Below are 16,212 nucleotides of genomic sequence, written 5' to 3'. Positions count from 1 at the left end.
GGCTTCAGGCACCACAGAAAGCACGTGTATCCAAACAAGGATATGTTGCTTTTAAGAGATAGAAGAAGAGCTAAGGAAAACAGAAGCTGTGACTTTGGAGAACTGAGAAGGAAAAGAAGCAGGAAGGGGCTGGTGAAAACCTGCACATGAGCTAACAGCAGCCCAGTTGCAATGCAATGCACAGGCAGCTGCCAGCCTGGACTGACTACCAGACTGAAGTTCTTGGTTACAAAATTTAAGTCTTCATATTTGTACCAGTTTTGCATCTTGTTGTCATGGTGTTTGAAATCTAGTATTAATTGCCAGGATCTAGCCTGTATTTAACAAGAGAGCCAACTAGAATGTCAAGTCTTGGCTCTTAACTACATCTCTGCATTAGTCTCTTTACTGAGACATTGCCTTGATAGTAAAGAAATTGAGATTATTAGCATACCAATATGTGTTTACTTCTCTTAGTCATAGCAATGACTCATGACCAATATAATTTTTTTCTATTAATTCCCTGTTGCACACAGTTTTCCATTTACCTGTTACTGTGACATTATGAGTGGTTCATAACAATTTCTATTGTATGACTCAGTAGAACAAAAGACAATAGGACAAAAATCTGTTTCTGCAATTTGCATCTGTTTTGTTGGGGTTTTTTTGTTTGTTTGTTTAGTTGCAGTTAAAATTACTTTTATTCCTTTGGTTTAAAGGAAGACCAGCAAAGATAAAGTATCCTGTTTGATTTAAAATCCTCTGTAGCAAGTGTATCCTACATTTAATAAGTTAAAACATACCTTGGTTTTACTTGATGTCCTAGCTTTTATCACTTAACAATCACTGTGATTAACATATATTGTTAAATGAAAGACTATTGTGATAATCCTTTGGAAATCTGAAACAAATCTCCTTTATCCACATGATTTCCTCCTTCCAAAGCAAACACTGCTTTGTGTTTTGGGGTTTTTTTCAAAGTAGTTGAGTATTATGGTGCACTGATTCTCTTTGGCCTAGGAAAAGGATTTATGATAAAGGAAGATACAAACTGTATGTCATAAATGTGTATCAAATTCAAACCAGAAACTGGATATATCAGGATAAATGCCATTAGCTTTGAGATGGAATTTAAAAAAAAAACTTTTGTTAATTTTTGATTTTTCATATGACTGAAGCTTAATTTAGATGGCAAGAGAAGTCAAATTTGTAACTAGATAATAACTCACTATTGGGATGGAGTAATGAGATAAAATATTAAGAGCTTTTTAATGGTGTGGATGTACAAAGTGTTCCATTGCACTTAGATGATCAAAACTCAGGTTATTCTCTGCAACTGAAAATCAATTATTTGCTTTCAGAAGAGCTCTCTTCCACTAATAGTTTGTAATAGCATAACACCATAAAATATTAAATGCTGGAGATATATATCTAACATAAGAACTGAATGTTTGTTAACAAACATATTGTGGTTTATGTTCCCCCACTTTTCAGTAATTTGGGTGAAGTGGTAGATGTCTTGCTGGAATACTGGAGATTACTATTGATCCCACTGAAAATGCACAGAGGCATTACCTTATTATATGGATGCCTCTGGGTGTCAAACCCAGAAACACAAGTTCTGTGTTTCAGACCTGCTCATTGCAGGTCATCTGCTATGGATTTGGGCATTGACTGTGCTCTAACTCCTATTCTGGACAGTCACTGGTCTTTCCACACAAAAGATTAGTCAGTGCTGTGTTAGTCTGCTACTTAAAAATGTAATATAGCAAAATGACTATATTAATGTCCTGTTGTAAATTTTAAAAGGGCATTATTTTAAATTTCAAAGGTATTGAAATGACACATTACTTAAAATTTAATGCTTGAGTTTTGTTGTCCTACAGAAAAGCCCAATAAGTAATGTGCTAATAAAATATTCAAAATGAAAACCTTTACTAAACAGGACTTTAGGATGTTGCTTCTTATAGCCTTTACTGTACAGAAAAGCTGAGACTGAGACTGCAGAAAGGCAGACAGTTCTGGCTAGTGACAGTAACATGTAGTAAGATATTTATAGGAAGAAATAAAAGAGTATCTTTTACTAGACTAACCAATACAATTCTGAGGGGAAAGAACAAACAAAAACCACAAAACCTCAGCTGTGAGCTTTTGGGGCTCTGATGCTTTCTTTTTGACATGGTTTGTACACTCTAGCAGAGTATGAGAGACAGCACTGCAAAACCCAGTGTTGGTGTTTGACAGCTAAAAACCCACATGCTTTTTCTAGCAAGCTAGCAACAACAATTTACTAATCATTGCTATACTCAATCCCAGAAAAGACTGGACCTGGAAATCGTGCCTGTTGTAACTTAGGCAGATTTTCTTTCCTTGGATGCCACCCAGAAACTTAAATTTGGATGAATCTCTAAACTTGTGCTGGAAGACTGATGTAGGCAAAGTTGAGCCAAAGGAATTGGAAATTTTGGGTGTCCAGAAGGTCAATTCAGAAACATAAGAAGACTGTTTATTTTGAAATACCCAAAAACTTTGCTGGGTCTTATTTTCCAATCTTTCTTGGATGGTCTTAGACATTGTTTCCCCAAGTAAATCTACCAATTCATATGAAGCTACTTGCCCAAATGCCTCTTGGTCTGTAAGACACTCATCTAAATTTTCATAGGTAATACCCTACCTTGATTCTGGGACATGCACAAACTGATGTTGATATTGTGTTTCCCTGGAGCATCTGGTTAGCCTCTGGATATTGTGTTTCCCTGGAGCATCTGGTTAGCCTCTGGAAGGAGAATGTGTGTGTGATAATGGGTCAGGGTTGCCTGAGTCTTTCTAAGGAGCTGTTACCTGGGTGTTCTGTGGTCTGCTTGGGGCACAGTCCAAAGAGCTGAGCCTGGGTCTGTGTTTGTTTTGGAAAGGGAAGAGTTTCTCATCAGATGATGATGGCAGAAGTAGGTCAGGCTGGATCAGTTGAAAGGTGAGGAAAGACCCTGGTTCCTTGCCAGAGCAGGTGCTGCTGCATTTGTTTGTTAGTGACCCATTGTTTTTGACACATTCATCCCAAGAGGGGTATGTATGTTCTCTGCACTCCCAAACTGTGCAGTGCCTGGAGAAGTTTGGCTTAGGCTTGTAGAAAGGTTTATGGTTACAAAGCTCAGACTAAACCACTCTATTTACAGCTTTTTTAGCACAGCTCTTGCTGTTGTCCTGTGCCTGCTGGAAAGGCGGGTGGTCAGGGAGGGATTCCTGACGGATTAATTCACAGGTTTGAACAGGCCTTGGGGGGCAAGCAGATTTTTTTTCTCGAGAAAAGTCTTGACAACATTGTTGTTTTGATTTCAGACATGGCTTTTGCAGTTTATTTTTTTTCTGTCCTCTGGCATTCTCCCGGCTTGGATGTTATGTCAGGTCAGCTCCTCACACAGCTGGGACTTCCTTCCTCCTCAGAGCACCCTGGAAGGGCAGCACTGCCTCATCCTGGCGGGAAAAGTCCTTTTTCCTCTCCGTTTTCCCCAAATTTTTGCAATTTTAGGTTCCCTGAGTACAAGAGGTTAGGCAAGAGTTCCATAGCTTGGGCCTGGTTCTCAGAGGTACAAAAATAATCTTTAACTGCAGCAGGAGAGGTTTAGGCTGGACATGCAGAAGAATTTCCTCACAGAAAGGGTTACTAGATGTTGGAACAGACTGTCCAGGGTGGTGGTAGAGTCACCGTCCCTGGAGATGTTTTAAGAAAATACTGGACACTTGGAGCCATGGTCCAGTTGACATGATGGTGTTGGATCGTAGGTTGTACTCGATGATATTAGGGGTCCTTCTCAACATAATCAATTCTACAATTGTAAAAAAAGCCCTCGACAGTGTAAACCACCGGAAAAAATTTTAGTGAGGCGGCATTATCCCGCCGAGGCCCTGGGTAGGGCTCCGACGAGGGCAGGGCGGAGCGCGGCGCGGCTCCCGCGGCGCCCTGAGGGGCGGCGGGACTGAGGGCGGCGGCCGCGCGCCCCCTCAGGCAGCCCGCGCGGCGCGTGTCTCCAGGCGGGGCGCGGAGCGACAGCCAATCGGGACGCGCCGCCGACGCCCGGATGGGCGGGGCCGGAGTCTCGCGCGCCAATCAGACGATGGGAATAGGAGCGAGGCGGAGCCCGGGGCGGGGCGCGAGGAGGGGCGTAGGTAAACACGGCGGCGGGGGGCGCGCGCCGCGCGGCCATGGCGGCGGCTCCTGCGGAGGTGCTCGGGCTGCCGGGCGAGGAGGTGAGCGAGGCCCCGGGCCGCCCCCCGCGCCTCCCGCTGCCCTCTGCGCGGAGGCCGGGCGGTGGCTTCTCCGCGGGGTTGAGCCCCCGCGGGGTGGGTGTTCCCTGCGGACCGGCTGCGGTGTGGCGCGGGGCGGGGGAGCGGGGTGAGGTGGTGAGGGGGGTTCCGGCGGGACCGGCGCCCCGGCCCGGCTCCCCTGCGCCCCGGGCCGCCGTGAGGTGGCGGCTGCCGTGCCGGCTAGCACCGGCATTCCTGTCTTCTCCCATTGGAAGCTGTGGAGCTCCTCTGTGGACGGAGCGATCCCCGTGCGCTCGCAACTTCCTCGTGACGGAGTGAAGCGGGATTTCTTCTCCCCGCTCGCTCTTGCCGGTACCGAAGAATCGCGTCTTTGTTCCAGGCTTTGTCACAGGCGGTGTGACAGGAGCGGTGCGTGGATTAGCGCGGTACAAAGGCAGCGATGGGCTCATCCCCGCGCTGCCCTTAGCGGGAGGCTGGAATTCTGTGTCACTGTTGTTTGCAATAAACCCGTGGGTGTCTGAAAGTGACTCCTGCAGTGGCCTCTGTCCTGGGGTCGTAGTTCCTGAGCACGTGGATCTTTTGGAAGGTGGCTGGGGCTGATGTACCTGTTACTGGGTGTAAGTGGCAGACAGGTGGGGGTGGCTTTTGCATTGTAACCAAGGCTTGTGCATGAGATGGAATATTATAGAATAGTAAACTTTATCAAGAAGGAAAGTTAGGGTTTGTTTTTGGTTCGTTTTTTTTTAACTGCAGATGCAGGAAAACTAAAAGCAGTATCTCTGAAAGCTGTTTGGTGACCTGTGTGAAATGTCAGTAATACTGTCTTTGAGCCAACAGGATATTTTACCAAGATTGTCTTTGATCAGCTCTTTTTTTGTGTTCAGGCAGTGATATCTCTGTGTCAATCCATACTTGTTGCATCCCTAATTGGAATTCAGTTTGTTAAAGCTCTAAAATACTATTCCTTGTCTTGTTAGCATGACTCTCTTTCTCAAGTTGTGCTTTATTTCTGGAGAGGTAACTAAAAAGCTCTTAAATTACTTTTTTTCTTCATCATAGTATTTGAATTACATAGGATTTGTAATACAAAATTAGCACTGCATACTGCAAGGGTTGCGTAACACTTCCTATTGCAAGATCCTGTTTTCAGTTGCTAGTAACTTTCTGAGGCTGTGTTGTTGTACTAAAAGATTTCATGCCTTAGTCTCTCTATTTGAACTTTGTTAAGCTTTGTTCGGTTTAGATGCTTTGTAGCCTCCCTTGCTATGGTGAGAATATTTTGAAATCTGCTTAAAATTGAACAATTCTGATCTTCCCTCTATCTTTTTGAACATAAATATGTGCCTTTGGAACAGCTGGGGGAAGGGGAAGAAAGCATGTGAAAAAATCTATTAGATCAAACTTTTTTCTGTAATTCAAAAGCTTAGCCAGACTTTTCCAAGTGACATATGTGAAAAGTGCAGTTATTGTCAGAGACTTTATTCAGTGAGTAGATACTGATTTGCATGTAAAGAACTTGCTCAGTTATCTTCACAGTTTTCTTGAGAGATTCTGCCTGCACAAATGACAAAACAAATTATCTTAGGGTTGCAAAAAACCTGCTCTCCTAGCTGCTTTTGCATACTATACATCTCCCTCCTTGGATGGTCTTTTTCTGTCTTCACAGAATTTAAGTCTGGAAAACTGTATACATAGAAGCACAAGAAAAACATGGTTAGAAACCCAAGTAATATTGAAAGTATCATCAAGGACTTTTCTCTCGTCCCTCTGCGTTGTTTTGCAGTCTTGTCATAGTTTATCTGCACATTGCTGCTTCCCCTGGGCTGCTCTGGGGCCTGTTCTCTGAGATAGGATTTGCTTGGGGTGTAAATCAGAATTGTCTAATAAAGCAATGTTATCTGCAAAACCTCTTATTGCAGCTTTTGGATATGGTAAATATAATAATTATAAATAAATTGGTGATCAGGAAGGCAGGTGAGGAGAAGTTGGTGTAATTGTTGAGGCAGTTGAATGTAGTATTAGAGTGTGGGTTCCATCACAACTCAAGTTAGGCATTTATGACAGATTTCTTTGTTAATGGTGTATTAATCACTTGGACTTTATAAAGGATTGCTAGTATGATGTTGCTGACACAAAAAGAAACTGAGATAAAAAAGAATGTGTAATTGAGGTTATTGTGTATAAGTGGGTTTGTGTATATGCTGTATGTAGGTATCTGAGTTGCAGTGCCTGAATCTAGCAGGTGCAGTTGTCCTTAATTTCTCTGGTTCAATTTTTCTTCTGTAAGAGTATCCTGTCACCCACAGGACTTATGGCTTAGCTGAGTATTGAAATAATGAGCACTAGTAAGATGAATGTGGAAAAAACAATAGTTTTGTATTCAGAGCAAGATCTTAGCAGTAGAAAAGTAGATCTCAAATGGTATGGAAATAAGAACAACATGTTGCTTTTTATGGTCCTAGTAAGTTTTTCTGAAGGGGAAAGGAATGCCATAAAGTGCACTTCCTTCTTCCCTTCTGTAACCTGTTTTGGTTACAGAAGGAATTACTTTTTTTTTTTTTTCTGAGTTAAAAATATAGTTTATAGAGAGTTGTCTGGTATCTATATCTATTTTCTGTTATGATACCTGCTTGCACTGTAGGCATTCAATAAAAAGACAGTGGTTGTCTATATACATGACTTTCATAGCCAGTTTAATTTACAGGTGTCTGTATGTCAGAGTTCCTACACTCCTAGCATGAATTAAATACTTCTTATTTCATTTAGTTCTTTTTATGCTGCCCAGATAACATTCTAAGTTAGATAGATGTTTAGATCTTTTGTATCAATTATGTTGGTTGCTTTCAGGGATGAAACTAGAAATGGGAACCTCTCCTAGGTAAAATACACTTCCTACTTGATGGATTTGCCATTTCAGCTTTCTCAGCCACTTGAGAATTTGAGAATTGTCCTGTGTAGAGCAAGTATTTTCGTTTACTGCAGGTCACCTAAGATTTCTCACATGGTATTTCTTTCTGGACAGCTTTAGGTATACTGTTATGTTCCTTCAGGATCTACTGCTGGAGTAGGTTGTTTGTGGTTATTTAGCTTGTAGCTGGTGAACCGAATGTCTAGGATACATGGTTTGTCTTCTCTACTTGTGCACACCTTACCCCACAACTCTTCTTATATTGCTGTCTTTTGGAGGTGATGCTGATGAGTAGAAATGTTTCAGACATTACTTCAGAGACTGGCATGGACTTAATCTCTTGGGTTGCCTCTGACAAGACCAGTAATGTTGTTTGGCTCGTTTGTGCCTGAGCTTGAGGCAGCCCAGTGCTTCAGTTCCTATTCAAAGTCTATTCCCAGTGCCTCTGTATGAGATGTCTGCTATATCTGACTGTTTTTATACAGACACTCAAACAGAAAAAATAGACATTCATGTCTCTATGCTGTAGAAAGGCTCTCATCTTTTTCTAGGCTGTGAAGGACTTTACCATCACAAGGCATGTCCTAGAATCCCACATATCTGGATTAGCTGAGGCTCTTGTATAAATAGTGAGGTTTGCTGGCTTGTAGTCTTGACAAGTTTCCTGATTTTGTTTGGAGTTCACTTGCACTTTATGAACAGCAGTGTGGTTTGTGTAGATCTTGTGGTTTCCAGAAGCTATTTTATGTTCCTCTGTTTGTTTTGTGTTGTTTTTTTAAAAGCCTTTCCTTTACAATGAACTAATAAACATTGAGTGGGAAATGTTATGGATACTGGGTTGCACATAGTGAAAAGTTGTTTAGTGATTAGTTGGAGGTTCTTGGGTTTTTTAAATTTTTTGATGAGTTGGTAACTTCTTCTAGTGAATTAGTAAGAATGATCTGTAACTGGCAGGAGGAAGTTAATGACTTTCATTATGTTTAAAAGATCAGTGAATGTAGTTTTATAATAGAAATATGTCAATCTAAAACTTTGCTTGTTTTGAATTAATTTCTTCAAAGAAAAGTGGTTCAGCTCTGTTGGTCACTGTAGAGGGGACAGTGTTCTCTGGGTTGTGAAGCAATGGTCAGATGGTAAAGTCTCCTTCCCATTTTCCATCTCCTGGTAAAATGAAGTGATGATGCTCAAAAAGACTTGCTATCATTTAGATGTCACCTAACATGTATGACTGCCTCACTTGAGAGGTCTGATAATTTCAGGAAATACTGTTCTCTACCTAAGGCTTCCCATTCTATGGGAAATGATTTCTTTCAAATGAGAACTATATGCAGACATGATATGAATCTTAAGAAATCCTTAGTATGTAGTTCCTGGTGCTGCCAGAATCTTTAAAGCTGATGCTGCTATATGGTTTTATTGTTGTAATAAGCTTTGGTGCTCTTATCTTGGCTTTAGTGGTAGTTCATTCTTGACCTGTCTAACAGGAAAAAAAGAATAACAGGATGTTATTGCCTAGAGGAATTGTTTACTACCAAGTGTTCTGTTAGACTACTCAGTCATTTTTATATTGGCTTCCTCAAAAAAAAGCTATCTAGTAGTCTGCTATCTAGTAGATACTAACATTTTATGTTTTGCATTAAATTAACCATCCTGGCTTTGGCTATAGTCATCAATGTCACCATTTCTTGATCTGTGCCTTTTTTCTCACCCTTTATTCTTGCATATATTTTTCTTCTGTCTTCTGTTCTCTCTTGGGCTTCTGTCACTAAGGCAGAACATATTCTCCCAGTTGCCTTTAGTGTTATTTTCCTGCCATGTGAATTTGGAAAGGATGGCAGTGAGAATGAGCAGTTTGTTAATTCCTGTCCTTTGTAATTATTGACTGCAAGCAATGTAAACCAGGCAAGACCATTCCATTCTCAAGGCTGTGAACAAGTTCAAAATTTTTGAGCTCCTTATAAGGTTGAAATTTCTTTCCAAGTGCTGTTTTCTTCAATCCAAAATAGTTCAAGAGCAGCTCATCTAACGTATATTAATTGAACATAGGTGGTTTCATAGTGACTTTTGTGGAAACAAAACTATCTTCTGCGAGTGCCACTTTATTAGTTTGATGCTTTGCTGCTCTAACAACACATTTTACTACTAATTTAAGGTATACATAAAAAGGATTTCAGTTTTATTATAATTTCAAAGAGTCACAAGCTGGATAGCATTGCCTTTAAGGCTTTAAGTTACTGATTGTCAACACTGTGACTCAGAAACCTTCTATTTCATCCCTTGTTACACAGTATCTGTTAGTAAATAGATTAATTACTAGAGATGGTGAAAATGGCGTGGTTTAGTAGTCCCAATTGTTTTGACTAGCATCTTGAGCATGTACTTTAGAATATACTAATATGATTAACAATAGAGTAATGATAAAACCTGGAAGTTGATAATAAGATAACTATCTTGCTGACTCAGCTCTGAAAAGGATGTTTTGTCTCCCTTAATCAGACCAAGATGTTTTGAATAGTTTAGTCTCTGTAATGTTGTAGCCTTATTCCCCTACCCCACAGCTTTAAAATACTATATAGCCCCTAAAAACAATTTAAGCTTGAATTTGTTGGGAACAGCCTTATACAAGCACTGCTTGCAGCCACTCCCTGACAGGTTCAGTAGTTTTAACAATATTTCTTCTATTTCCATTTACTGGTTTTGCCTGTTTCATATTGGGTTACTTACATTCTCAGAGGGAACAGCTTAGCAGTTCCATTTTAACATTATTGTATTCTTTTTTTTGTTTGTTTGGTTTTTTTGCCTCCAGCCTCTGGAATGGCTGGCAGTCAGAAGTTGTCAAAAGAAGCTGAACGTCCTGGTTCCATCTGTACAAACAATCCCTGTACAAGCCTGTGCCCAGAGCTGCTGCCTTTGCTGGACTGTTGTGTGCATGTCTGTGTTACAGAGCAGCTGGCTACAAAGGCACCAAACCTGTAAAACTTCCTGTGTGTACAAAGCAGCAGAGAATGCTCAGTTTCTTCAGCTGTACAGACAGAATAAATTCAGATTGACCTGTTCAAGTTAGGACTGCAGAAGCCAGGGTAGACATTTATATCCAGAAAGAGACTCTTGAGGAGATAAATTGGGGTGAGAGAGCAGTCTCTTAGATAAACTGCAGTGCTGCATAGCTGGTGTGTTCCTGTTCCCTGGCTAGATGCCTGTTCCTTGCTCTGCCACCAGAACCACTGGGAGCACATCAGTGGTGTAAAAGAGTAGCAAGGCAAGCTTGAGAGTGTCTGTAGTCAGTATGGAAGAGTAAAAAGCTGTAACCCTCATTTTTTGGGCCACATAAACATGTTGCAGCTGCCTGTGGATCTAGAGGAGTTGATCCACTATTCCTTGGATGTGGCTATGAAGGAGACAAGTAAGGATCCCCTGAGCAAAGGTGAAGAGGATGAGGTTCAAAATTGCTTTTCAAACCATGACATTTTGATTTTGAATCTGCTTCCTGTGGGTGCCAGAATCAAGTGTCTGATGCTTTGTCTCCATGCAGAGCTTCCATGGCCTAATTTTTGTCTGCATGAAATGAGCTTCAGAAGGTCCTGGATCTCTTTGGCTGTTGACTGCTTTCTGGGGTCAGTGTGTTTGTGGCAGCTTTTTGGAGCTGTGGCAGCAGTTGCTCAGTAATTCTGCTGTCAGGGAGGAGGAGAGGTCGGATGGTCACAGCTCTGCCGATATCCTGTCAGCAGGCTCTGCCTCTCCAGGATGTGCAGGGTCACAGCATAATGGCTCCTGCCAGTGTCAGGCCCTTCTGGCTGTATTTGCATCATGCTGTCTGAATTTCCTCTGTGTTCACTGCACACTGGTGTGGCCAGAGAATGGAGAGCCTTGTGTGTTGCCATTATGTATAGCCCTTGCACGTTAGCATGGTTTTTTTTCCCCGAGGTTTCTAATCTCAATAGCTTGGAAAAGGCAGGAATGGACCCTTCAGTGTCAGTTAAAAAAAAGCCAAAAAGGGGTGTGGTGGCTTTTGGCAGTGAGAGTGGTTAGTCGAAAAAGTGAAAGTGAAAAAGGAGATCTGTTGGGAAGATTGCTGTGAACAATTCAGGAATTTTTTAACTGTTTCTGTTAATGTAGAAAGATATTTCTATGGGGCATACCTTTCCATGCCTTCATGGTGGCTTGGCTAATTGTTCTGCTCAGCTAAATAAAATGTTGTAACTGTCCTAGTTTGGCACTGACCCCAAATAAATAATAACCTTTCTTTCAGCAAGGCATGTTTAAATCAACCTTCAGCATGCCAGCATTGGGTTTGTGGGTTCTAGTTTCCTGAGGCTATGTGCAAAGCAATTTGTCTTTCTGTAAAATAGCTTTCATATCTCTTTTATGATACGAGTAAACAAACCATGTGATTAAGCCAACTTTAAAATCTCAGGAGCATGGATCCTATTTTGGGATTTCCCCTGTGTGGACTACATTGATGCACTATTAAGCCTGACTCTGGGATGCCTGTGCCCAAAAGCATCTAATTGTCTTTGCTTTTCTCATGCTTGACTAATGGAGCAAATCTTGTGGTCTAAGCAACAATGCAGATACATGAAAACCTGTTTGTCTTTTAGGGCTGTGTGTCCTACATCACTGGCTCTTAGTCTTTTTCTGAGAAGGAAAAGTTGAGGTTTTTTTTGTCAAGCTGATTTCTGTCAGTTGGGTCCCATGGGCTGTAAGAAGGGTTGATGTGTTAGGATATTTGTGATACATAAAAATGTTAACAAATAGCTCTTCTTAATTTGATGCAAACATAGTTTTTTACTTGTTTTCTTAAATCCAGTTGGTTGTGTTTTTGTCATAAAACACATGATAATATGTACCTTAAAAGTACATGACATGACCAGAGGTTTTGACAGCTTAGACCACTTCCTAATGGTTAGTGCTGGGAGGGTTTGTTTGTTGGTCTTCCTTTTCTGAACTCTTTGAGTTTCAACTAGGAGACAATTTCCTTTGAGGTGAAGGCTGAAGATGGACTTGTGACTTGGCTGGAATTGGCTTGGACAGTTGATGGTTTTGTTGGTGGGTGAACATTGTAGATGTTCATCTCAGTTCTCAGGCAATCACTTCTAACTGTACAGACTGGGAGAAACTTGCTTACTTTTTTATTATTTTTTATTTTAGTGGTCTGTTCTCAGTTTTACATTTTTAGCCAGTAGCTCCTGCCTCAGGATTAGGATGCAGTTCTCTCCATCAGCTTTAAGAACTATTCCAGTTGGGATTGGTCAGGTCTCTAGCCCTGTGGTTAATTAGGAGACCAATGATAAAGCATTCTTAGTGCCTTCCTAGGAGTCTCCTTTAGAAAGTACTTTCAATACTATGTGGAATTTGGGATCCACTGCTTCACCCATTGCTCTTGTATGTTTAACTCCTTAACCTAGATTGAATCAGCTTTCCTCACAAGAATCTCTGGCCCACCATCTCCTACAAACAGTCCTTCATCTGAAAAGCTTTCTGCTTTCCACAGAAACAATGCTCATTTGTCTTTCTCCTCTGATATGGTCACAGCTGCTGGGATTTTTTTTTTTCCCCCTCTTGAATTCAGTACCTTATCATATGAGCCATGTAGGGCTGTGCAGCTGTATTAATTAACAGGAGGAGTGCAATTACTTATGTCACTTCTGTGAAGCTAATTTGTATATGTGTAATTAAAATACTTTTTGGTTTCTTAAAAGACTCATACCCTGTTGGCAGGTCATATCAGAAATCCTGATATTTTAAGTGTGACCTCTCTGTGCTGTTAACTAAAAATAGATGCAAGAAATTTTTATTCTTGCATTTCTTTCCCAAGTTTATTACTGCTTTAATTTAGTTTGATTACTTTGATACCCTTTTCATTCTGTCCACGAAATAAATATTGTCAGACTATTTGCCTCCCTCTGATGACTACCCAGATACCATTAGGTGAAAACTTCTGTGGTCCATGCAGATTTGTCTGAATGTTACTGATAGAGCTATTTCTGTCAGACCAAGTAACTGCATCATTTAGTCTATAGTTTTCAGTGTGAATTCAAAATTATGCCCATAATTTCTTTTAGTTTTATTAATTGAAAATATACATGAAAAACAAATCTGAATGCATCTTGAATATGTTGCTTTGTTTTTAAGGAGAACACAAGAATTGTCAGAGTGAAGGTTATAGCTGGAATTGGCCTGGCCAAGAAGGATATCTTAGGAGCCAGGTAAGAATATGTTGTTAATATATTAAGGGACAGCTACTTTTTTATTTTCTTTCTGAAGCTCTTTAGTTCTCAGTAAATTCTTCTGTGTCTCTTGCAAGAAAAAAAAAAAAATCCAAACTCTTTCAACTGACAACTTTATAAAATTATTGGTAGCTACAAGACTGTTTCAACTCAAATTATGTGCAGAGGAACAGTGGCTTAGCATTTAGCAAAGAAATGATCAACTTGAGTTGATAATTGAAATGCTTTTAGGATCTTGAAGAGTTGGCAAGTGGCAGAGTGAATTTTGTGCTAAAGCCACTTTTGCTTCTGGCCTTTGTACAGAAGGTCTAGAAAAGTATTGATGGGTTTAGTACAAGTTCTGCTGTCAGCTGCTTTGGTATATGTGCAGGAATATTGTTATTTTAGCATTAGCAAAATTGCTTTGTGTGATATCCAGTTTAGCAATAGAAAAATTTCTCTTGTGAAATTCCTATTTTCCCTAAGGCCAGGGAGTTTCCCTTAAATTTTTTGCTCATGTACTTTTATATTTTTACCTCAAGCAAAAATAGATCAGCTTTTCTCATTATAACTTAAATATGTGAAAACTGTATGCTCTTTTGCTGTATGGCAGACAATCTTGGTCACCTTTTGTTACTATTCTGAGCAGTTGATTGTTCATGAAAAGTAGATATTCATATAATATGTTGGGTTTTAGTACCACAGGAAAGGAAAAGGCAATAGGACATTTGAAGAAACAATATTAGGACATCTTCATTAACAGAAAAAATTCAGATTAAGCTCAAACTCTCTCAAGGTTATAGAACATTATGCAAAATAATTGCATGTTTGAGGGAATACCTCAAATTCCAGGTGTTCTAAAATGTTAAAGTAAGTAATACTTCAGGATTTTTTCAGTCACAACTGATTTTTTCATGCATGTCTTGTTGAAATATGAGAGAATTTATTAAATCTGTTCTGAAATAACTGTGAAAGAGGACAGTGTCACATTGTACTGATACACAGAATGTTATAGCTAATATGGTCATTATCACTACTAGTGTTTATATTAGTTTTATCTGTAAAACTGTGAAGGAAATGATTGTAATTACAAATGTCTGTGGTATTTGTAGAGTAATTGTAGCCCTGGTTACATAACTGCTATTAATTTAAGCCTTTTAAAACTTGACTGCTGATAATGGTGACCCAAAAGGGCATAGAGCAGCATACTACTTGTTTGGTTTTTTTCCCTACCAGTGACCCATATGTGAAAGTGACATTATATGATCCAGTGAATGGAGTCCTTACCAGTATTCAGACAAAAACTATTAGAAAGGTTAGTCATCTTATCTGTGTGGGTGTGGTGGGGTTTGTTTGGGGTTTGTGGTATTGTGTTGAGGTTCTTTTAAATCAGACTCCAGAGGAAAAGTTAAAGCTATAGGAAATGTGAGAATTCATGTCCTTTGAGTGAATGGAAAGAAGTGTTCCATGGTCTGCTCAGCTTCTCTGTTTCTGGCATTATTGTGGCATTTTCTCTTCAAAAATGTTATTGAAAGGTAGAGGAAAAACTGAGGAATATAAGGTGAGTACTGGTTTTAAAACTACATTATTAATGGAAGTACTGGATTGTTCTGGTTTTTCTGAGATCTTTAGTGATATAAGACTCTTGCTGCACAACTCTTATCTTTTTAATGTTAGAACACAAACACAATTTGTTCAGTTTAAACATCAAATTGCATCATTCACCTGAGTCATGATACTACTTGTTTTTCTGGAATACATACAGGAAAAAGTCAGTACTGCTAACTTAGTTTGACTGAAAACTAAGAACTCTACATATGAGAGGGAAAGCACTCTTGCAAATTGTTGTTCTCAGATAGTGGCTGTGATTTTTGTTATAAGATTGCATTTTTCCTTCCATGCAGACTCAGGCATTTTTTCTTCCATGTGGATAATTATTACATTACTCTCTTTGTAGCTGAACTATCTGTAGTGTTTTTTAAAATTATCACAATTCAAAGAGTTTAATTGGGTGAGTTATGCTGTGTTTGGCCCATCTGTGCCTGGTCTGTGTAGTTTGTGTTGCTTAGAGATTTGGCATTTGTTGAGAGTTTGCATCTAAGTAATGTGGGTGTTGAACTGAGAGGAAGGCAGTGATGTTTACTGAAGGGATATACTCTAAATTAACTGTTTTCAAGTATCTAGTGCACCTTGGGTATCCATGGCATAGCCAATATACCTGCATAAGTTGTCTCCATTCTGCACTGCATTAAACAGTACAAGACTTCTTTGACTTTCACCAGCAGTATCAAGGTTAAAGGTACTTTTTTCTTAAGTGGAATAAAATGTGTAATACATCAAAAATTATTTGCACTTTATGTACAGAATTATCAGTATAACCAATGCTCTTTTTTTTTCTTCTTCCACACATAGTCCTTAAACCCAAAATGGAATGAAGAACTCTTATTTAGAGTAAGTGGTTTTGTTTATAGCTTTATTATCTGTTGGATATTATGCTGACACATTGGGAAAAACTACTCACTACTCTCCCTACTGCAGAACTCTTCCCTAATTCAGGAATAACTCTACAGTTAAATGTACTAATTTCTAATGTCTGTTTTCCTTAGAAATACATTTGTTAACTATGGCACAAATATTGCATTTTCAGTCTTGATGTTGCCTCCTTTATTCTGTGAATGTTTAAAAGCATGTGCATGGATTTAGAAGCAGTTTGGGATACTCCCAGTTGTGTCTTACTGGTTCTAGTAAGTGTTGCATAGTAGAATGTCAGCAAGGTAAAAATTTGCTGTTTAGTAGAGACCTTTGGTATTTCTTTCCTCCTGCATGAACGCTGAGATTTTTACTGAAGACAAGTGC

The 16,212-nt window shown here is 39.8% G+C and overlaps 2 protein-coding genes across 2 annotated transcripts in view; both read left to right on the top strand.

Moving 5' to 3' along the window:
* Positions 1 to 16,212, top strand: part of DNAAF4 (dynein axonemal assembly factor 4) — a 227,520-nt gene that overhangs the window by 53,283 nt on the left and 158,025 nt on the right. The gene's annotated exons all lie outside the window — the stretch shown is intronic.
* NEDD4 (NEDD4 E3 ubiquitin protein ligase) overlaps positions 4,104 to 16,212 on the top strand; it is a 48,340-nt gene continuing 36,231 nt past the window's right edge. The window contains exons 1-4 of the mRNA XM_079317695.1: positions 4,104 to 4,224; positions 13,283 to 13,356; positions 14,593 to 14,671; positions 15,769 to 15,807. Coding sequence (XP_079173821.1) covers positions 4,180 to 4,224; positions 13,283 to 13,356; positions 14,593 to 14,671; positions 15,769 to 15,807 — 237 coding nt within the window. The 5' untranslated portion in view covers positions 4,104 to 4,179. The remainder of the gene's footprint in view (positions 4,225 to 13,282; positions 13,357 to 14,592; positions 14,672 to 15,768; positions 15,808 to 16,212) is intronic.

This window comes from Erithacus rubecula (genome assembly GCF_903797595.1).
Source record: "Erithacus rubecula genome assembly, chromosome: 14".
Taxonomy (NCBI): Eukaryota; Metazoa; Chordata; class Aves; order Passeriformes; family Muscicapidae; genus Erithacus; species Erithacus rubecula.
The sequence above is the reverse complement of the archived record's forward strand: the minus strand, read 5'-3'. Positions and strand labels throughout refer to the sequence as shown.